Source organism: Hesperophylax consimilis, chromosome 27, assembly GCF_061612785.1.
Source record: "Hesperophylax consimilis isolate HC1 chromosome 27, BYU_Hcon_1.0, whole genome shotgun sequence".
Classification (NCBI taxonomy): domain Eukaryota; kingdom Metazoa; phylum Arthropoda; class Insecta; order Trichoptera; family Limnephilidae; genus Hesperophylax; species Hesperophylax consimilis.
In genome coordinates this window covers 17,256,111-17,281,147 of record NC_142862.1, presented here as the reverse complement: position 1 = coordinate 17,281,147, position 25,037 = coordinate 17,256,111, and the positions used below count along the sequence as shown (strand labels likewise).

Genomic DNA, 25,037 nt, shown 5'->3' with positions numbered 1-25,037 from the left:
TTACATTGCTAACGTTGGCTAAATCTCATGAGATACATCCAAAGAATGTACTACAGAATTGTATATCTTAAAAAGGCCCACAGACAAGTCTGTGATGGTATTTGTCTATCTCCTAAGGATAACCCCCAACAACGCCAGATACACTTCAGCTAGTATTTATATAAAATTATCAGACAGCATTGCCTCTACAGTCATTCAAGTAGGACCGGCGTAAAGGTAGAACTACCCTTCCCATAGGAAGTGTGTTAACTACAAATCTCTCCAAGAATTTTGGAATGCTTCCGAGCTACTTTTTTAAATTAACGTATTTTGTATCATTAATATTTGTAATCGATAGTTAACGAAAACACTTACCGTAAAATTTTGACTCGAAACGTCCATAATTTAGAAACAATTCAATATTTAAAACTCACTCTTTTTGTGCAAGGAATTAATAAGAAAACTGTCACTTGAGACAAACTGAGAAGAATAATTATTTTTCTTTTCAACATTGATCAAATCACATATCTCTGCATTATAGAGAAAAAGATAAAAATACTAATATAATCTATGGACGCCCCGGTCAGATCTGTCCGTTAAAGGCTCTAATTATAATGTATGGACACTCCGGTCAGATCTGTCCCTTAGAGGCTCTAATTATAATGTATGTTTTCCCCGGTCAGATCTGTCCCTTAGAGGCTTTAATTATAATGTATGGTTTCCCCGGTCAGATCTGTCCCTTAGAGGCTTTAATTATAATGTATGGTTTCCCCGGTCAGATCTGTCCTTTAGAGGCTCTAATTATAATGTATGGTTTCCCCGGTCAGATCTGTCCCTTATAGGCTCTAATTATAATGTATGGTTTCCCCGGTCAGATCTGTCCTTTAGAGGCTCTAATTATAATGTATGGTTTCCCCGGTCAGATCTGTCCGTTAAAGGCTCTAATTATAATGTATGGACACTCCGGTCAGATCTGTCCCTTAGAGGCTCTAATTATAATGTATGTTTTCCCCGGTCAGATCTGTCCCTTAGAGGCTTTAATTATAATGTATGGTTTCCCCGGTCAGATCTGTCCCTTAGAGGCTTTAATTATAATGTATGGTTTCCCCGGTCAGATCTGTCCTTTAGAGGCTCTAATTATAATGTATGGTTTCCCCGGTCAGATCTGTCCCTTATAGGCTCTAATTATAATGTATGGTTTCCCCGGTCAGATCTGTCCTTTAGATGCTTTAATTATAATGTATGGTTTCCCCGGTCAGATCTGTCCCTTAGAGGCTTTAATTATAATGTATGGTTTCCCCGGTCAGATCTGTCCCTTAGAGGCTTTAATTATAATGTATGGTTTCCCCGGTCAGATCTGTACTTTAGAGGCTTTAATTATAATGTATGGTTTCCCCGGTCAGATCTGTCCCTTAGAGGCTTTAATTATAATGTATGGTTTCCCCGGTCAGATCTGTCCCTTAGAGGCTTTAATTATAATGTATGGTTTCCCCGGTCAGATCTGTCCCTTAGAGGCTCTAATTATAATGTATGGTTTCCCCGGTCAGATCTGTCCCTTAGAGGCTCTAATTATAATGTATGGTTTCCCCGGTCAGATCTGTCCTTTAGAGGCTCTAATTATAATGTATGGTTTCCCCGGTCAGATCTGTCCCTTATAGGCTCTAATTATAATGTATGGTTTCCCCGGTCAGATCTGTCCCTTAGAGGCTTTAATTATAATGTATGGTTTCCCCGGTCAGATCTGTCCCTTAGAGGCTCTAATTATAATGTATGGTTTCCCCGGTCAGATCTGTCCTTTAGAGGCTCTAATTATAATGTATGGTTTCCCCGGTCAGATCTGTCCCTTATAGGCTCTAATTATAATGTATGGTTTCCCCGGTCAGATCTGTCCTTTAGATGCTTTAATTATAATGTATGGTTTCCCCGGTCAGATCTGTCCCTTAGAGGCTTTAATTATAATGTATGGTTTCCCCGGTCAGATCTGTCCCTTAGAGGCTTTAATTATAATGTATGGTTTCCCCGGTCAGATCTGTACTTTAGAGGCTTTAATTATAATGTATGGTTTCCCCGGTCAGATCTGTCCCTTAGAGGCTTTAATTATAATGTATGGTTTCCCCGGTCAGATCTGTCCCTTAGAGGCTTTAATTATAATGTATGGTTTCCCCGGTCAGATCTGTCCTTTAGAGGCTCTAATTATAATGTATGGTTTCCCCGGTCAGATCTGTCCCTTATAGGCTCTAATTATAATGTATGGTTTCCCCGGTCAGATCTGTCCTTTAGATGCTTTAATTATAATGTTTGGTTTCCCCGGTCAGATCTGTCCCTTAGAGGCTTTAATTATAATGTATGGTTTCCCCGGTCAGATCTGTCCCTTAGAGGCTTTAATTATAATGTATGGTTTCCCCGGTCAGATCTGTCCTTTAGAGGCTCTAATTATAATGTATGGTTTCCCCGGTCAGATCTGTCCCTTATAGGCTCTAATCATAATGTATGGTTTCCCCGGTCAGATCTGTCCTTTAGATGCTTTAATTATAATGTATGGTTTCCCCGGTCAGATCTGTCCCTTAGAGGCTTTAATTACAATGTATGGTTTCCCCGGTCAGATCTGTACTTTAGAGGCTTTAATTATAATGTATGGTTTCCCCGGTCAGATCTGTCCCTTAGAGGCTTTAATTATAATGTATGGTTTCCCCGGTCAGATCTGTCCCTTAGAGGCTCTAATTATAATGTATGGTTTCCCCGGTCAGATCTGTCCTTTAGAGGCTCTAATTATAATGTATGGTTTCCCCGGTCAGATCTGTCCCTTATAGGCTCTAATTATAATGTATGGTTTCCCCGGTCAGATCTGTCCCTTAGAGGCTTTAATTATAATGTATGGTTTCCCCGGTCAGATCTGTCCCTTAGAGGCTCTAATTATAATGTATGGTTTCCCCGGTCAGATCTGTCCTTTAGAGGCTCTAATTATAATGTATGGTTTCCCCGGTCAGATCTGTCCCTTATAGGCTCTAATTATAATGTATGGTTTCCCCGGTCAGATCTGTCCTTTAGATGCTTTAATTATAATGTATGGTTTCCCCGGTCAGATCTGTCCCTTAGAGGCTTTAATTATAATGTATGGTTTCCCCGGTCAGATCTGTCCCTTAGAGGCTTTAATTATAATGTATGGTTTCCCCGGTCAGATCTGTACTTTAGAGGCTTTAATTATAATGTATGGTTTCCCCGGTCAGATCTGTCCCTTAGAGGCTCTAATTATAATGTATGGTTTCCCCGGTCAGATCTGTCCCTTAGAGGCTCTAATTATAATGTATGGTTTCCCCGGTCAGATCTGTCCTTTAGAGGCTCTAATTATAATGTATGGTTTCCCCGGTCAGACCTGTCCCTTATAGGCTCTAATTATAATGTATGGTTTCCCCGGTCAGATCTGTCCCTTAGAGGCTTTAATTATAATGTATGGTTTCCCCGGTCAGATCTGTCCCTTAGAGGCTCTAATTATAATGTATGGTTTCCCCGGTCAGATCTGTCCTTTAGAGGCTCTAATTATAATGTATGGTTTCCCCGGTCAGATCTGTCCTTTATAGGCTCTAATTATAATGTATGGTTTCCCCGGTCAGATCTGTCCTTTAGATGCTTTAATTATAATGTATGGTTTCCCCGGTCAGATCTGTCCCTTAGAGGCTTTAATTATAATGTATGGTTTCCCCGGTCAGATTTGTCCCTTAGAGGCTTTAATTATAATGTATGGTTTCCCCGGTCAGATCTGTACTTTAGAGGCTTTAATTATAATGTATGGTTTCCCCGGTCAGATCTGTCCCTTAGAGGCTTTAATTATAATGTATGGTTTCCCCGGTCAGATCTGTACTTTAGAGGCTTTAATTATAATGTATGGTTTCCCCGGTCAGATCTGTCCCTTAGAGGCTTTAATTATAATGTATGGTTTCCCCGGTCAGATCTGTCCCTTAGAGGCTCTAATTATAATGTATGGTTTCCCCGGTCAGATCTATCCCTTAGGGGCTATAAATGGTATATGATGTTTTTACTAGCTACTGATGCTTGAAGGGTCAAGCGAGTTGACAATCATAATTACTCTTGGCTTCATTCATATTCAGAGTACTTAAAATCCTCAATTCCTGGCATGTGCGAATAAATTTTATTGCCCTGGTAAAAGATTCACCATTCAGAATAGAAACTTTGCTTGAAATAACTTTAGACATGTTTAGTGAATAGCCAGACACTTCTCAACCTTTCTCTTTTCCTCTCCACTTTCCTTCAACCTCACAACATACCCCAGTTGGTGATGCCATAGTCCCACTGGCACCGGAGAGTTAGGACTGTTGTGCTGTATTCAAATAAAAAATAATACTAGGTCCACTTCAAAGTCCTCCTTCTCTGGTACACTCTCCTATCGAAAGTTGGCCATCACTACAGAAATGTAAATCCACAACAATAATACAAGTATATTTTTTAAATAGTTAGTTTATTAATTTTTTTTTTTCATTCCAGAATAAAAAATCAAATAATTGAAGAATGATTCGAATAGTGAATAGAATATTGAATGTTTATTGATTGACGAATAACGATTGCTTAGGAATTTTATAAATTAGAATGCATTTGTAGTTTGTTTGAAATGCCGATAAACGAAGTTTTTTTTCAATAAACTCAGTATCTATTATAACAGTGTCGTTAAGTAATGGATAATGTTGTGTCGACGAACAAGGCACAAACTATTGAACAGTTGGGTACCAATTAAAAAGGAGATCAACTGGGTACAAAAATACATAATAATAGGGTGATAATCAGGATTAGTCATGTGTCGATGAACAAGGCAGTTAATATGCACACATTGGTGTCTTTTCGTCGATGCACGAACACGAATACCTTATTAATCAATATTGATTAGTTCACAGTTAATCGGCACACATTTAGGGCGCGTTGTTTCACAGAATTTGAACAATTCATCAAATTTCAAAGTTGATTTTCAAATTCTGTGAAAGTTCAATTCAAGTTCTGTTAATATATCATTAGGGGCAACATATCTTTAAAAGAACTTTAATTTGAAATTTGATGAATTGTTCAAATTCTGTGCAACAACCCACCCTTAAAGCACCTTAATCGATACGCAATCAACCTATGCTAATCAACAAATAAACATTGGGGTGATTTGAAAAAAATCTCAAAAAAAATCTCGGAGTAAAACTTTAGATTTGTATAAAAATCAAATCACGCCGCACGCCTGTTGTCTCTTCTATATGTAGATAGTTTATTTGGTATCATTTAAATTTTTCTGTTCTTTTTCTGCCCTCTGTACTTGTAATATTTTTATAATTTTGCTGAATCTTATTGAAAATGTGAAAAATAAATAAATCAACCGTGAATAATGATGTGTTCACTTAATGTAACGGAGATTTGACACCTAATTTAATCTGTGTGTATTCCAGGGTGCCCGGGTATGGGTCCCGTCCGCCGCCACCGTGTGGGAGGGCGCCGAGGTGCTGTCAGACTGGGATGGTGCGGCGCTGCTCACCGTGCGGCTGGACGCCAGTGGCGAGACGAGACAGCTGAAGGTGGCGAGCGCGGACGATCTGCCGCCGCTGCGCAATCCCAGCATCCTCATCGGCGAGAACGACCTCACATCGCTGAGTTATCTGCATGAACCGGCCGTGCTGCATAACCTAAAAGTCAGGTGAGAAGGAATTATTTTTATTCGGCTTCACTTCCAACGTGTTTGAATTTTGCGCTCCATGCTACGGTCACGATTATTTCAAACTATAAAATAAGGTATAACATTAGAAGGTCCTTCCATACAAATTTGAATGGAAACAAATGTTTCATTTAACCCAACAGCCCAGCGCTCCATCTTACTTACACTCGCCTGACATCGTTGATCTCCATCCCATTTGAATTTCGTAAACGCAGTTTTGTATTGGAAATTTTAAGCCTCGATTCGGCAAATGTTTAGATCACGAAACGCGCCCACAAGGCACTTCTTGTGTTATTCTTTATTCCATGGTCCGAATATTGTTTTTGGTGTTTTTTGTTTTGTTCAATTTTTTTTTTCTTTCAAATGTGAATACCATGGTTAGGAAATTGTACCATTTCTACAAAGAATAACTAGTTTATTTATTTGTCAGAAACAAACAGCTTATATGAAATTATTAATAAACAGAGATATTTATCCACGTGAAACTCGCTAAACCCTTCAGTACTTTCATCACTTTTGTTCAATTAGCAATGTTTTCTGTGTATTTCAAATGCGCTATATACATCTTATTTTTTTTAATTTTAGATAAAAATAAATACTGTTTTAGAAACTAGATAAAATTATCTTTCTGGTGTACGCATTTAAACTAAACATTACTATTTCTAAATAATTTAATTTTAATATCAAACTTGAAAAATGATATCAAAAACGCTAACCACATTTTTACTTAATTTTTTACTCCAGTCGTAGAAAAATTCAGAGAACTTGATATTCGTTTTTTTTGGGCAATTTGTAAGAAAACTGTAACTTCACTTTTATTTCGTTAAAGATAAACCTATTGCTACGATAGCCACGCGAAATATGAATTATTAATTTTGGCAATTTTTAGGATTTTATTAATGGCATCAAATGGAAAAAAGATAAAAAAAAATTTATAAAATATATGACCATCCCGGCCATATATGACCCTCAGACGCTAGAGGGGTTAAGAAGTTTGGTTTTTTCGGTCCCTTTAACCACTGGAGCGATTTTCGGCATATTATGATAAGTTTGCATAAACATTTTGAACAATCGCTCGTCACAATGTGCCAAATTTATGGAACCTAAAAATATGCGATAAATGGCGAAATCTAGAATTCATTGGCTTTAACCACAGTAAGCAGTTTGTATATTCCATATTAATATTTTGTGGAATGATATTAATTAAATAATTTGATGATTGTATATACAGGGTGTATCGGCAAGTACCAGACAAACTTTAACCAGCTATTCCTTAGCACATTTGGAGTAAAAAATGTTATGGGCGCTTTGCTGTTCGGTAACATTTTTTTTCCATTAAAAACAAAAAATAAATCCACACTCCGTCACTGTCATTTGCATTGTTTCTCGTGTTCAACAGCTGTTATTAGCAAGTGTGTCAAAAAGTGTCCTCGCTCTTTCGTACACACTAAATAATAATAGCTAAAAATGAGACGAATGGTGCCGTGCCATTTCGTTGTGATTGTAAAAGCGCTCCAACGTAGGTACGTACGTACATTATTCAACGAAACTCGAACAAAATATTGCCAGACGGGTTTTCAAACTTTGACAAAGGATAAAACATTGGTGACATGTGGTGAAAATATGAATAATAATTTTTTTATTAAAAAAAAATGTTACCGGACAGCAAAGTGCCCATAACATTTTTTACTCCAAATGTGCTAAGGAATAGCTGGTTGAAGTTTGTCGGGTATGTGCCGATACACCCTGTATATAACCAATTGCTTTAGCCTAAAAATGATTTCACAGCCATTGTGTTATACTTTGGTCCAACAATAAACCTAATAACTAACTAAACAATTTACGATTACACCGCAGAGGTAGGCAGAGAGGATGAACTTCCACATAATTCTGTCTTGGCACACATTCTTTCTTCATTCACATTCATACATCGTCTCATACAAACTGTTCTGTTATTCTGACTCTCGACATTACCCAATTGTATTTGATTCACTTGATCGTGCCATGTCTTTCTCGGGCGTCCCCTTCCTTCCATCACTTCCTCTACCATTCACTTTCGTGTTATATTTCCTTGCACACCTCTCTTCGTTCATCCACTCCGCATGTTCAAAATATATAAGGGCCCCTTTCTTAACCTTATTCATTCTGCTTAGATATGCCTTGCATTCTTTCTGGATCTCCACATTGTAACATGTTCATACATGGTTCGACCACACATGTGCCTAAAGGATCTCATTTTTATGGTATTCAGTCTACTGAACCAAATTACATAATTAGAATAGCTTCAGATATTAAACATTCTAATTTCCGTTACTTGAAATTGTATTTCAGCATGATTGCCTATAATTATATTCTTTTTTAAAAGGTAGGTCTTTTGAGGCAAATATTTTTTGAATGAATTCATTCAACTTCACAAATCCTTCAATAGGGAATTCTCGTGCATTTTGTAAATAATTTATTTCAATAAAGATAATTATTTTATTATGTGCCTCTTTTTTTTCTTTTTTTTTAAATGTATTTTCAATTTTTTGTAGTTGTTTTAAAAATTGCGTGCTATTTCGGCTCTGAAAACGGTCATGCGCCATTTTGACCGCTACGTCACAAGTGCTACGTCACACCTTTGCCGCCGCTGCCGCCATCGGTTTGCAGGATCTACTCGGGCCGGTCAACAGTGACGTCATCGTTCGCCCTTGAACGCTTGATCAATCACCGGGCGTTTTTAGCTGCATTGAAATATTTCGTTCGCGCCTGTTTTTAAAGTCATTATAACTTTAATAAATGATTTTTGAAAATTATAAAAACTATGTATTCTTGTGTCTGAAGTGTTTCTACATGTGAATAATTAATAATAAGTGATTTTTTGGTGTGAAGAGAATTCCCTATTATAATATCATGTGATTTTTCACAGGTCTGCCCTATTATAAAACATAACACAAAAGAAAGTTTGCAAAGAGAGAATTTGCTGGCATTTCGAATAAGTACCTACCTATTCAGTTTAATATGTTCTTGACCTTTAGGCCATAAATTATTATCGCAAAGGTGATCTAAGCAGGTACCTACTACTTTCATTTCTTGTTTATTACCAGTACTTGTTTGTATTTTAAAATGAGGCATGCACCAGGCACCAATGTTATAATTTTGTTATCAAAAATGATGAAATCATTATTTCTTTTATCAATATATAATTTTTTTTTATAAAAATACATATTATCATAACAGATGGTGTTATAAAACAGTTTCCATTTTGCTTATTGTCGTGCTAACAGGAATGAAAAACTACAAGTGTTTGTTTGCACAGGCCAATGAATTTTTGGTATGCGGTGGATTTCACAAAGAAACAGATGTACACTAACACTGGTTAGCCAAGCCTCTAACAACAAAGTAAAAAAAACAACTCTGTGGCAATTGTACTAACATCATGGTCCCAACAAAATGCATACTTCATTCAATTGGAAGTATTATTTGATTCAAATGGATTTCAATTACATTATTTTGATGTATTTGAATTGATTTGGTTATTCAGAATTGAAACGTTGCTTGAAATAGTTTTAACAGAGTTTCGTGATAAGATACTCTCGTCCAGGCTGTCGACCAGTCGCACAGCGCCTCTACATCATATATGGAGAATTTATCTTAAACTGAAGTAATACAAATTCTAAATGTACAGAAATATGCAATAATTTCCTTTTTTTTAACTATATTATTTATTTATTCATTTTTGGAACAGTTTATACATGTGTAGTATGTAGCCAAAGTAAAACCAATTATTAATTTTCCTCTTTGTGACTTTACCTCTAATAAGACAACACATAAAACTAATGAAATTTACAAGAAAATGACATAAAACAAAAAATCGCTCACGACAAGTAAGAAAAACATTTATTTTATGAAGCTTTTTCTGGTGATAATTGAAGATGTCATATTGACACACTTCGGGCGGGAAAGGTAGTTCAACCTATTCGGTCGATTGATGCTTAACGGCAGGAAGGGTAGTTCTACCTTTTACGCCGTCCTTATTTCAATGGCAGAAAAGACGGAATTATTCAACGTTTTTATATTAATACAGCGTTTTCAAATAAGAGGTGTTATTTTGAATAGCCCGCTATTTCAACAAGTAGAAACTACGCCATTAATAAAAATGGAACGATACACGCTTCAACAACGCATTGAAATTATTAAAATTCACTTGAGTGAATTAAATGCAATTCATCTTGAGTGATGAGGCCCATTTCCACCTCGGTGGCTTCGTCAACAAGCAAAATTGTCGCATCTGGGGCTCGGAAAACCCAAGAGTTATTGTTGAAAAGCCTCTCTATCCTCAACGTGTGACTGTTTGGTACGGTTTATGGTCCGGTGGAGTCATTGGACCTTACTTTTTCGAAAATGAGGATGGAGCAACAGTTACGGTGAATGGATTGAGCTATCGAGAGATGATTAATGATTTTTTATTGCCGTAATTGGATGGTATTGATCTGGACAACGTTTACTTTCAACAAGACGGCGCTACGTGCCATACAAGCAACGAAACCATTGATGTTTTACGATTGAATATCAAAATAACACCTCTTATTGGAAAACCCTGTATTATAGACCAATCTCTTTCTAAAGGTCCCAACTAAATGTACATAATCAAATCGTAATTTAAGTCTTCTTTTTATATTTTTCTTTGTGCCTTTCGTTTACATCGGTATTTCAACAAAAGGATAGTATATTACTTGTTATTGTAATAATTCAATTCCTGGAATGAGGGTGTTTATGATCGGGAAACCCGATTCGAATCTCTATCTCTGTCCCACTCCACTCAACTCCTGTGTGCAAGTGAGCGAGAGATGTCGGGCGTATTTAAAGAAAGCAGGTATGCATAGGCAAATACCGATAGGCGGACCGTAATAAACATATTACAAGGTTAAATAAGTTGTATTTCAAATAATATTCGATTTTCGTTTAGTACTTTTATAACTTGGGTATGCTGAGTTTACTACGTAGAAATTTTTATCAAAATATTTTAATTATTTTCGAAGACATAGCGATTTAAAACTAATTAAATAAATTCGCACGGGAACTTTATTTTTGTTATATGTTAAGACAAGATATAACATTAATTAAGTTCAATTCAGATTGATATAAAACAATAATAATTCAATTTTTTTTTTTTTTGTATAAATTCTTATGGTCACGGTCGTCATTTATTGGTAACCGATTGTTATGTTGCATAATTTTCGTGCACAGGAAATTTGAAACCGAATTCATGGGCAAAAAATGGACACCAACTGCTGTGAATGATATAAAAGTATTCATTGCCGTCTTACTGTAAATGGGGATAACAAGACGAGTTACCATTTTTTCTAATCTAAATGGGATTCCAATGAGGTAAGGCGATCCAACCTCCTATGCGCTTGCTGTAAAAGGGGACTACACGGACTTTGCGTGGGAAACCACAATTGTAAAAATAAATAATTTTATAATTTAAAAAAAAAAAATTGTTATAAATGTGAATTTTTTTAAATTCAAAGCGCAAAATGACAATATTTACTTATTTTATTGCAAAAAGAATTATTAAAATTGGTTGATATTCATCCAAGTTATTGCATTTTTATATTTTCATAATAAACTTTTAAAAAAACATAAAATATCTGCAGTAATTTACATATATACTCGTTCTTCCGAAATAAGCATAGCGCTGAAACAGTTAAATAAGAGAAAATATCTGCAGTAATTTATATATATACTCGTTCTTCCGAAATAAGCACAGCGCTGAAACAGTTAAATAAGAGAAAATATCTGCAGTAATTTATATATATACTCGTTCTTCCGAAATAAGCACTGTACTGAAACAGTTAAATAAGAGACAATTTGAAATACACTTATTTGGAGGTGAGGTCTGCTCTTCCAAAAGGGTTTGCTGCAATCTTATTAAGTTCAGAAACACCCGCTTTAGATAATTGGTTTCCTCTTTCTTCTTCTTCTCCCCCTCACCACAATAACAATATATATGTACATATATACTCTGCCGTTAATCCCTACAAAGGGCTTCTCCAGCCGTATCCGATTACTCCACCACCATCTGTCTGCGCGCTTACGCTGCTTACCGGTAATTACTTGCGTATTCTTTTATTGCCAGATTTACTAAAGCACCTCGACAATTGTGAGGTTGACTTCTTGCCAAGTGCCATAAATAAACCAGTCACTAGATCGATATCTTCGGGCTCTTTGTATGAAATAAATTGGCCCTCTATTTAACCATAAATTTGCCAATATTTAGACACATTTTCTAAAAGCAATTCATATACGTCACACACCATCGACAAGGATAGAAGAAACTCAAAAAAAAAAGGTGCGACCATAGGCAATATGATTGTCATTCAGAGCCTACCCTATACATTAGCCTAAAATATTTTTTAAATAATTGGTAACACAAAAATGAAAAACTCAGTTACATGCTAATTATTTTTATTTCAGCTAGACAATAAATAGATAACAGGTTAAATCATGAATGAATAAAGTAGAACAATGGTATTATATCTTGCATGATATAATATGCACACAATCTTGGCAGGAACACGGATACGGTCTGAAAAAAAATAGATTCAATTCTGCGATTAAGTTAAGTTAAGGCTGTTACAAATTAGAAATAGAGAGATTCGTACCTGATTTTTTAGGTTACAATCACGAGTCCCATTTTGTGTTTGAGATGTCGCGAAGATACAATTATATTCAAAGCCGCTGTACTTGGGAGTATTATTGTTGCAAAATATATTGTTCCCCGTCTTCTTCTCTCGCTGCTTGTGCGCAAGCGGGTTCGTCAGTCGCCTTCCCCAGAATAAAACTACCGCGACCCGCTGTATTCATCAGGTTTTGAGACGCAATATAAAATTGTTATGTTATTACACAAGTGAACCAATTATCAGATTTCACTCTGCCATCTATAAATACCGAGTAGTGAATTGTGATACAAATATGCGGTGAGTTCCTTCCACTTTCCTTGTGCGACATATTTCTCCTTGGTGCAGTGTGTCTTAAATATACGTCAACTCCATAATACAAATACAATAAAAAAACAATCTTACAACACAAGCATACCACCAGAAATATAACCAAACGACACTACAATGTACCTATACCTCATACTACATCAGCACAAAAAAAATTCGCCTACCTAGCTCCCAAAACCTTCCTTCTCCCTGATATCCTAAAAAAAAAACTCCACTCTATACTTTCAAAACACAAATAACTCTATGGATCCTAACATCGGCAATACATTTCAACAACACCCAAACATTCTACACTATAACCCCCTAATCTCCCTCCACACATCTCTCACATTCCTCGATTGATTTAATCCATATAAAAAATAGCACTTGTCAATGTTTAATTAATTATTTATCACATAAAATATTAACTGAATCGGAATTGTATAATTTACTAACTATTATGAATATTATTAAATTCTTCAATGTGTAAACTTCACCTGCCATAACACAGGGGCATCCCTACATTCCTAGCATGACCATGACCGTTGAAATAACATTCAAAATGTATCATCCAATGTAAATTTTCTTTGAAATAAAATAAATTAATTAAAATGGTTCAATTTACACATAATTACAACAAGTTACACACCACTAAGAAATCATATTTATTACACAAACGTTGTAATAAACACAATCACTGGACACATCATCTTGAATTTATCGCAAATAATTTTAATTTTATTCTAAAAAGCAGTTGGGATGCATTAAATACCACTCATTACCTGTTTTGCATTATGAATATTTATATGGTAAAATGTAAATATAAACAAACATTGTATAAGTATAAATATTTATTAGCACTGAATATTTTAATAGATATATTACGCAGCAGGTTTGTATGAAGTATATTCATTATCATTCTTGATGAAAACTTTTTCATGTGAATTCCGCATAAAACAAATTCATTATTTTCGAAACGCACCTTGAACGAATCAATTAAGAGTGCCCATCAGACAAAGCAGAGAAAATCACAGATTAAACCTCCCTCAATGCAAAACTAAGGACGGGTTATTTCACAGAATTTGAACTATTCATCAAATTTCAAAGTTGATATTTAGCAAGGTATATAATTTTTTTATTCAAAGTTTTCCAAACTGTTTTTCCCGATATCTCCAGATTTCCGAAAAATTCCAGAGAGGGTTTTGCAACTCCATAAATCATACATGTCAAGATTGTGTGTTCTAATTTTAAATGATGTTGAATTTTTGTTTTATTGTTTTCTAGGTTCTGTGACCTGAATGCCATTTACACATACTGCGGTATAGTTCTTGTGGCCATAAATCCTTATGATGAACTTCCCATTTACGGTAAACCATAATTGTTTTATTTCTGTAAAGTGTGCATTCAATAACATAATGACAAATTATCATTGATGTATTATACTAGATTAGCCCTGTCTAGTTAAATTCATTTTAAAAATAACGCCACGTAGCGTACGTCACAAATATGGAGATGAACTTAACAACCCAACTCTGTTTAAACTCCTTGTACAAGCGTTCAAACTCGTAAGCGAAACCACGGAGAATTTGTTGTCAGAGGTGTTGTAATATGGACATAATTCAAATTTAAATATTTGGAACTCGGTTATTTTTGTGATTGAAAAAATGAACTTGCCCAGCATAGCTGAGAAGCAAAATAGACCAACAAAAGGTAAAACGCAATGCACAGTGCCCATTCTGCATTGCGATATAATGCGTGGGCCTTTTCATAAATGCGCATGTGAACCAAACCAAAATTGTTTTGGGGTTATTTTTAAATGAATATGCCGTGTCTAGTCTAATTTAGTCTATGCAAATTATTAAGGACGGGTTGTTTCGGAGAATTTGAACAATTCATCAAATTTCAACGTTCTTTTTCGGGTTCTGTGAAAGTCCAATTCAAGTTCTGTTATTACATCATTGTAGGCTAGTTGCTTGACAAAACTGAAATAAAAACAGAACTTGAAAAAATCTTCCACAGAACTTGAAAATGAATGTTGAAATTTGATGAATTGTTCAAATTCTCCGAAACAACCCGTCCTAATTAAAAATTAGATGTTATACGTTCACATGATTGGCTAAAAATTGCAAGAATTACAAAAGTCGACAAGAATGACTAAGGCCCAGTTATTTGGCAGAAATTCACATGTGACAAAGGCATCAAATGGCTATTCAGCCCGATTTTTTTTTTTTTTTCACATTTGGAAGGTTCCCTTTAAATGCCGATTCTAAGTCCATTTCAGATTTTGAACAATCAGCTTATTACAATTTGATAGAAAGCTGAAACATACCTAGAATCGGCGATTAATGAGGACCTTTCAAATGTCAAAACAAAATGACTCTGAGCGACCGTTGAAACAACTGGGCCTAAATATTGCAAGATTTATAAATGCTTACAAAATACTGTATGAAAACTGCATGATTGACAAAAAAGTAAAAAATGGACAAGGAAGACTAAAATGTGCAAAATAATGAATATTAACTTCTGTTACTATGACTAAATTATAATATTAAAGATCCGGGCCTCAGCAAGGGTAAAGCACCGAGTGAGGCCCACATTACCAAATAATATTTTAAAGTTTTTAAGGTTATTGTATCTAATAAAAAAAATTACAAAAATAGACAAGATTTCCAAAAAAAGTGCAAGTATTATAAGTGAACAATAATGAGTGATCATGACAACATGGATGATCTAGAACAAGGCTGCCCAACAGGCCCAGGCCCGCGGGCCTGGGAATTATAAGTGGCCCGCGTGAACCATTTTCAAAAAACCCGCCAATTTGAAAAGTGTCGCGGGCCCGCGGTAAAACAAACAATGCAGCTTGCGCGCGGTCACCAGTCTTGCCAACGAAGGCGATTTATCGCTATTTAGGCTACTCAGAACGAGAATCAGCGACGAAAAAATCTAACCTCCCGTACTTACTTTTTAAACAAAAATACACCGGTTTTTGATATAATATTTTTTGCGTCTGGAATGGAATCTTGTAGCCACCCCCCCAACTGTTGTAGCCAACTGTTAAAAAGGTTGGGCAGCCTTGATCTAGAACATCATTAACATTCTAATGTTTGCTTAACTTAATACATATTATATAAATTATCGAAGAAAGCAAACACTTTGTATATTATATACCCTGAAATATGATATATGATGTGCTTGACTTGTCTGTTGGATGTTCCAGGCGAGGAGACCATCCTGGCGTACCGGGGGCAGGCCATGGGCGACCTGGATCCTCACATCTTCGCCGTGGCGGAGGAGGCCTACACCAAGCTGGAGCGAGAGCACAAGGACCAGAGCATCATAGGTAATCTAATCATCCTTCTTTTTACTTCATATTTCATTACCATTTATAAATCATCATTCTCCATTTTACATCATATTTCATTATTTTTCATCCTTTTTAATTATGTTTAGGTATTCATCATCCTTCTTATTCATTATCATTCATTATTCATAACCCTTCATTATTCATTATCCTTCCTTATTCATTATTTCATCAACCTTCTTTATTTGAACAACTTTCATAATTTATCATCCTTCAATATTCATCACCCTTCATGATTCACCATTTACCATCTTTTCTAATTCATCATTCTCATAATCCATTATTCTTTATAATTCACCATTGTTTCTTATTTGTCATTGTTTCTTTATTATTCATCATCCTTCCTTATTTATTATTTATCGCTCTGCATTATTAATTTTCCTTTATTATTCATCATCTTTCATTATTCCTTCGTTATCGTTCTTCATTATCAATTTTCTTTCATTATTCATCGTCCTTCATTATTTACATAGTAAAATTTAATTTACATAATAAATTTAGCTGGTTTACCGAGGATATTGATTAGGTGCTTATTTAAGGTGCTTAATTATTTAAATAGTACAATAAATCTTTACAATTCGATCAACGAATTTAATTGATAAACTAATTCATTAGTCAACCCTATGTCACTAATTTAAATATGTTAACTAATTGATCACACTGTTTGTCAGCAAGAAATAGTTTTAGGTATTTCCGCCAACAGAGATTCCCTCACACAGATGCATTGCTTGTGTATAGTATGTTTCAAACTTTTTTTTTTCTTTTGAAAAAAAAATTCCTGTGAAATTGCTGCTCATCTCGATATAGGAATTCCCTAGTGAGATGTGCAGAGGAGGGAAAAAAAATATTTAAAAAAGGTTAATTTTTATTATAGTAAAAAATACTCCATTTTGAATATTCAAAATTCATAAAGACAAAGATAAATGTGTCCATTTTGTTGGCTGCTCGCAAGCAGTGGCAGCTCGTTATTTTTTGGGTGTAAGAGAGTGCTAATATTACAAAAAATGGCATTATTGTGGTTGTCAAAAATGTTTGGCGGTGCGCTGCACAGATTTCCTGTAAATATTCTAAAATCAGGATTTTGGACTAATCAACATCATAATGTCGACTTCTTCAAACTTAGCACTCTATCACACTCAAAAGTCACGAGCCGCCACTGTTCACAGATAGTCTTTATTCGATGACCAAGAATCAATATACTAAACACTGTATTCTTTAATTTATTTGCAGTGAGCGGTGAATCAGGAGCGGGTAAGACCGTGTCCGCGAAGTACGCAATGCGTTACTTCGCCACGGTGGGGGGCAGCTCTTCTGAGACACAAGTGGAGCGCAAAGTACTAGCCTCCAGCCCCATCATGGAGGTGAGTCACTGGTTTTTACCAAACAGGACCTTCTCCTAAACCCCGGAGCCTCTGATATTTGGCAATGTATTTTTCTTAAGCGAACTGTCAAAATCCTGATTGAGCGGGAAATATTTTTGCATTACATATTTTCAATTCCAGAAAAATTTCAAAATAAAGTACTGTTTTTGAAAGCAGATTGAAGACTTTTTCAGATTTTAGTATTACAAATCAACATTATGCAAATAAAAATATAACATTTTTGAACGCAAGCATAGATAAAAGTTTAGTTGCCTGCTCTTAGGGGATTTGAGCCTGCAACACTGTATCGCATCTACATACATACACAAGCATCACAATCTTCGATTATAAATCTGACCTGATGATGGACACACTGTCCATCATCAGGTCAGACTAGTCATGCTGTAATGCTGTTCGAAACATTGGCTAAAGAAGGAGCACAATTACAACATAATATCCCAAAAATCATCACTATAATACATACTTCAATTACTTATGATAAAGTCAAAATGCTTTGACTTGCCTGCCAATGGACAATGGACAATATCAGCAAAAACATAACACGTCGATCGGTTTAATTGTTGGCAGATGAATGATTTGAATGTGTTAAAGATCGACGATTAATTTAATTTATTCACTTCATTCATTTAAGATATATTGCCAGCTAAAAATAAAAACTAATTTTAAAAACACCCTAAAATAATAGAACTTCCTCCTTCTTATGGCGCTTGTAAAATTAGATTATTAATGTTAATTTTAGTTATAAGTGTCTACATATGTAAATATATTCTTTATTAAGATAGTAGTTATAGGCCTTAGTCGTAAGTCACTAGATATAAGTCTCAGACGTAAGTCACTAGTTTTAAGTCAGTAGTTCTAGTATTAACTATTTAAGAAATATATTTGTACAGCACCCTTGAGGTGATTTCTAACGCAAACGGCGCTATATAAATTAGCCAAATATTATTATTATTATTATACTTTTGGCTGTGAAAATCTCAAATCATATGTATAAAAATAGTATATAATATACCATGATTAGTATATAATATACCATGATTAGTATATAATATACCATGATTAGTATATAATATACCATGATTAGTTTCCTCAGAATGGCTCAGTGAAATAATAGTATATAATATACCATGATTAGTTTCCTCAGAATGGCTCAGTGAAATAATAGTATATAATATACCATGATTAGTTTCCTCAGAATGGCTCAGTGAAATAATAGTATATAATATACCATGATTAGTTTCCTCAGAATGGCTCAGTGAAATAATAGTATATAATATACCATGATTAGTTTCCTCAGGCTTGGTTTCCTCAGGATTAGGCTCAGTGAAATAATAGTATATAATATACCATGATTAGTTTCCTCAGGATTAGGCTCAGTGAAATAATAGTATATAATATACCATGATTAGTTTCCTCAGAATGGCTCAGTGAAATAATAGTATATAATATACCATGATTTGTTTCCTCAGAATGGCTCAGTGAAATAATAGTATATAATATACCATGATTAGTTTCCTCAGAATGGCTCAGTGAAATAATAGTATATAATATACCATGATTAGTTTCCTCAGAATGGCTCAGTGAAATAATAGTAAATAATATACCATGATTAGTTTCCTCAGAATGGCTCAGTGAAATAATAGTATATAATATACCATGATTAGTATATAATATACCATGATTAGTATATAATATACCATGATTAGTTTCCTCAGAATGGCTCAGTGAAATAATAGTATATAATATACCTACCATGATTAGTTTCCTCAGAATGGCTCAGTGAAATAATAGTATATAATATACCATGATTTGTTTCCTCAGAATGGCTCAGTGAAATAATAGTATATAACAAAATTTTTTAAAAGAATGCACTGTTACAAATTCATAAAGACCATTTCAATTCAACAATTTCTACAAAAATAAGTAACCGATCTAGATCACGTGGTAACTTAGAAATTCCTAAATGTAATACTAGTGCTGGTCAACACCATTATAATTATCAAGGTATAAAATTGTTTAATGCCCTTCCGGATAAAATTAAAACTGAAAAAAATTACAAAACTTTCAAATCACAAATCAAACAACTTTTAGATAAACCCAACGGTAATCACAAGTTTTAATTTCATTGGATACATTTTTCAAATAATTGTTTATATGAACTCATTTGTAATTTTTATTAATTAAATTTTCCTAAATTTACGTTATGAATTTAGGAAAATTGATTAATGATTAATAAAAAAATATATATATATAAACAAAATTTAATATTAAAAAAAAAATACATATCCTCTAAAGTTATATTATCCGCTTCCTAATATGTGCTAATATGCGTTTATTGTTGTTGCATTTTAATAAGTACCCATTTCATACAAGATTGCCAGCTCGGTCTTTGAACAATTTACTACCAGTACTGTACCTACCTACTATTATTTTGTACCTAATAAGTACATTTTTATTTTTATATCTTATTTTTTCTAAGTTTAATAACTATTATATTATTTAAGTTATATTTTTTTATTTTTTAGTTTGTAATTAAATTTCTTATTGTCTTAATTTATAGTGTTATCAAATTTATCATCTAGTTTTATAGCTATTTGTTAATTTTTAGCTACATCAACTAGTGAAATTTTACAACCTATAAACCATAATGACTCACAACACTCCCCAACTCAAACACGAGAAATAATTTCTCAATTGAGTTGGGCAATTTTTTGTTAAAAATTTCTAATTTTTTCGCAATCAGCCTCGAAATATCTACATTTGTAAATTATTGTAATGTGTTTATATATTCAATAAAAAAAAATAAAAAAATAATAATATACCATGATTAGTTTCCTCAGAATGGCTCAGTGAAATAATTTTTTTATTGTACCTATTGGATACAGCGGCACGCGAAAGGTTAATCTGCAATAATTTCCATGTTGTACTTTAATGACTATTTTAGATTATGAAACTGCAGAAAGTATGGCTTGTTTTTTTGTTGTTTACCAATTTACAGTCAATGTTGTGATCCATGAAGTTTCACTAAAACATTAGCATTGCGTTAAAAAATGCTGTATGGTGTGTGTTGGTACCTAGCATCGTTATGCCTTATACCTTTCCTTTTGATTTCCTCGATGAATTTTGTCCACCTACCTATGCTGACTACAAAGCACGTGTAGGCACGTGTGACGCACCTACAAAGTGCGTGTAATTCAGTTTAAAATCAAAAGTAATCCTGTCAACACCTAAACTGTGTCTGATTACGTAGCCCCCTCTTGATCGACCGTGCCGAAACTGTAAAGCCATTGTGAGTTTGTGGTGGTAAAAAAAGTGCATTGTATTTGAAGAAGAACAGAAACGGTAAGTCGGCATCCCGGAATTCCAATCCTCTTCTATCCGCAGTGTGACGATGCCTTGATTCCGTCCGCAACAGTGGGATAGATTGAACTGAAAAGGTTTTCCAGAGCTATTGGGCTAAATGAAACATAGGTTTTCATTCATTTGTATCGAAAGCTCTTTTAGTTTTCTTCATTATTCTATGGTGTTCTCCGACGTTATAAAATTTGTACTTATATTGTTTGTTCCACTATTAAGTTATGCTTCAATTTGGTGATAACTCTGAAAACTTCATTTACTTTAATCATGGTCATTATTTCAAGGTATTATTCATTTTCATGATACATGTATTGAATCTGACATTGAGTGTATTGCATTCCAAGAAATAACATAGCTGTATGAATGCAATAAGGACACAAGTCAAAATTTGACATTTTTCGATATACAACAATGAAAGAATAATGAAATATGTATCATCAGTTTTAATCTTTCTTTCACTTAATGTGAAAAATTATTATTTATCATCACTCTCAGTATCGCACCATTCAGAAACCAAACATTGCATAAACTTGAAAATTATGACATCTATCAAAAATTTAATAAAAAAGAAATACACATTTCAAGTCTAGAATTATTGATTAATTAAAATAAAATAATTTTGGTACCTACTTTATCTCTTGTCTGAATTGTTCATACAGTCAGTTCCAATTTTGAGAGTGACACCTTAATTCACGTTCTAGAATTGAACCGGAGTTACAGACATACTCACAATCAAAATTAGTATTTGTAATGTTGCTTTAATTTGTTCAAGTTACTATTCAATGTTTTTTTTTCTCTAAACTTCATATTTTCACTTGCGTTGGTCTTGCATTCAAACAGTGAATATGTAATAATTAAACACAAATTATAAAAAAATTAAACAAGCCAGTAACACTTGTAGATCCAAGCCTTTTTGCAATCGAAAATATTGCTAAGTTATTAAGTTATTGAATTTTTACAATTATATATTTTTTTAAACCATCTTGAACACCGTCAGATTACCATGTTCTACACGGTTACCATTAACTTTACTCTTTGTGCAAAGAAATGCATTAAAATGGAGTGTAGGATATTTTTAGGTTATGATATAAAATATTTCGACCGTGTAGTAATGAAACATATCAATGTTCAGGCCATCGGAAACGCAAAGACTACAAGGAACGACAACAGCTCCCGCTTCGGAAAGTTCATTGAGATCCACCTCAGTCGTAATTTCCACATTGTTGGAGCTTCCATGAGGACCTATCTCCTGGAGAAGTCCAGGGTAGTCTTCCAGGCCAGGGGAGAGAGGAACTATCATGTCTTCTATCAGATCTGTGCCGCCAGAGAGCAGTTGCCGCATCTACTGTTGGGTATGTTGATCTATAATTACTGCTTTATCTTTACAATCATCACAGCGCTACATACCAGGGTGAGATTTGGCTTCCCCTATAAAAGTTCTCCACTGGCTGCAGTCTCTCATCATTAGCCTCGAGTCCTTAGGCCTCCTGTCCTGTTCCAATCCTTAAATTCGTTCAAAATCTTAAATCTCCAAAAGTTCTTCACGGAGATTTGAGATTTTGACACAACGTTGCATTCGAATATGTGTGTGTTTTTATTTACCTATATTTTATGCGGCACGTAAAAACATGAATTTTTTTTAAAACAGCGCCATCTGTTGGACGTAAAAGCAACACGTGCTGTTGTTTCTCTAGCTGCACAGACAGACTGAGCCACAGAAACGCGTGGCGGGATACAGCTAGTTCAAAATAAAACATATCTGCATGTCTAAGGACGGGTTGTTTCGGAGAATTTGAACAATTCATCAAATTTCAACATTCATTTTCGGGTTCTGTGAAAGTCCTATTCAAGGTCTGTTATTATATCATTGTAGGCTAGTTGCTTGACAAAACTGAAATAAAAACAGAACTTGAAAAAATCTTTCACAGAACTTGAAAATCAATGTTGAAATTTGATGAATTGTTCAAATTCTCCGAAACAACCCGTCCTAAGAAAAGAGTGTGAAGATTAATTGACGAATTTTCGAATGTTTGTCAAAATCAAACTTCAATATACAGATTGATTTTTTTGATTGTATACATATGTAATACTAGCTCTATTCCGCCATGAGTTGCTGTGACTCAGTCTGTCTGTGCAGATAGAGAAATAATTGCGCGTGTCGCTGTTACATCCAACAGATGGCGCTGTTTTAGAATAAAAACATGTATATAATAAATAAAATAAAATAAAATCAAACTTTTTTTCCAAAAAAACTTATATTAAACAAAAATAAAAATAATTATTATTTTTTTTTAAACTTCCGATTTAGTTGTCCGGGTTAAGTCTTCCCCAAAGGAAAAACTTAACCCTTCCACTCACTTTTCCACAAATGATCAGCTAGTCAATCAACACTATGTAAGTGCATTATATAAGTAAAATAAATACAAAACAATACAAGAACAACAACACGTCAAATCACCAGATATCAAATGGGAAAAAAAATTCACCGTCTCCAGATATTTTCATATCAGAGGGTTCGGCTCGGTAGAACTTCTAACAGGGCCTATAAATCCTACTGATCCCTCAACATAAATATTTAAAAAATCTTTTGTTATCCTACATGTATTCAAAATGACCGACTTTTGCATCTTTATATATAAATTTTTTGATAGATCTAATACGCCTAAATTTTTAATTAGAGAGCTAGGTATAATGCCAGTAGCCGAAATAACGAATGGTAATATTTTTATAGTATGAGAATGCCAAATTCTTTTTATTTCATTTCCTAAATCTGTGTATTTTCTTATTTTTTCACTAACAGATTTTTGAATATTACAGGAATTTGGAATAGCAACATCAATGATATAAGTTATTTTTTTAATTTTGTCATGTAAAACTATATCGGGTCTATTATGACTAATCGCTCGGTCTGTTAGTATAGTTTTATCATAATATATTTTGTAAAATTCGTTTTCTAAAAATGAATTTGGTTCGTATTCATAATATGGTACTACATTACGGCAGTCAATCAAGTTATGTTTAATTACCAAATTTTGGTGAATTATTTTTAAAACTTGATTGTGCCTAAATGTATACTCGGACGGTGCTAATATAGAACATCCCGATATAATATGTTCTATAGTTTCCGGAAAAGCCAAACATTTTCTACACAAATCATCAATTTGATTTGTATCTTTGATTATATGCTTTCTATAATTTTTAGTATTAATGACTCTATCCTGAATTGCAAGCATAAATCCTTCTATTTCTGCGCTCAACTCTCCAATACTCAACCATTTGTTTGACTTAATTTTGTCAACATACGTTTGGTTGAGATAATTGAAGTGTTTTGCGTGTAAAATTTTATTTGACCAGGAATCTAATAATTCCTGGTTGGGATTTATAAAAATGTTGGCATTCTCATCGTATAAATTTAAAGGTGTAATATTTCTATCTGCCTTGCAAATTATTTTGTGCATTTCTGAGTTATGAGCTTTCCTATGGAAAAAAGTTCTTAGCATTTCTACCTGATTATGTTTCAAAGAAGTTATTTTGACTATACCTCTACCTCCTAAATTTCTAGGTAAATTAACTCGTTCTATAGCTGAATTTGGATGATGGCAATTAAACTTTGTTAGCGTAGTTCTAATTAATCTTTCTAAGTTATCTAAATCTGTATTAGACCATTTAATTATGCCAAATGAGTACGTTAATAGAGGTATTGCCCAAGTATTTATTGCTTTTACTAAATTTTTAGCAGATAGATTGCATTTTAAAATTTTCCTTATCCTAGTTTGAAATTTAATCCTAATATCATTTTTAATACTACTATGGTCTAATCTATTTGATTGTGGGTATCCTAAATACTTATAAACCTCATCCCTTTTCATACTAGTAATTTGGAAATTTCTAAATATACTCTCGTCCCCATCTACAATTTTGCCTTTCTCTATATGGATCGTTCTACATTTATCTAAACCAAATGTCATTTTGATATCATCTGAAAAGTTTTTAACTACCTCGATCATTTTCTCTAAATTTTGTTCAGAATTCGAAAATAATTTTATATCATCCATAAATAATAAATGCGAAATTGTACTACTCTCCCTTGTATTATCCTTAACTTTTATTCCAAACTTGCTTTTAATTAACATTTTAGATAGAGGATTCAATGCTAAGCAAAACCAAAGAGGACTCAACGAGTCTCCTTGAAAAATTCCTCTTTTAATTGAAATGCCCGGTATTACTATTTTCTTACCTTTTAAATTGATAAGTAAATTGGTATTCCAAAAGGACATAATATTTTCCAA

At 34.0% G+C, this 25,037-nt stretch overlaps 1 protein-coding gene across 2 annotated transcripts in view; it reads left to right on the top strand.

Annotated features, from left to right (window-relative positions):
* The window catches only part of didum (dilute class unconventional myosin), a 93,613-nt gene that overhangs the window by 6,232 nt on the left and 62,344 nt on the right, over nt 1–25,037 (top strand). For both annotated transcript variants that reach the window (XM_089647897.1, XM_089647898.1), the window contains exons 2-6: nt 5,415–5,659; nt 13,933–14,015; nt 15,866–15,988; nt 17,240–17,370; nt 21,881–22,100. In XM_089647897.1, the coding sequence (XP_089504023.1) occupies nt 5,415–5,659; nt 13,933–14,015; nt 15,866–15,988; nt 17,240–17,370; nt 21,881–22,100 (802 nt within the window). The remainder of the gene's footprint in view (nt 1–5,414; nt 5,660–13,932; nt 14,016–15,865; nt 15,989–17,239; nt 17,371–21,880; nt 22,101–25,037) is intronic.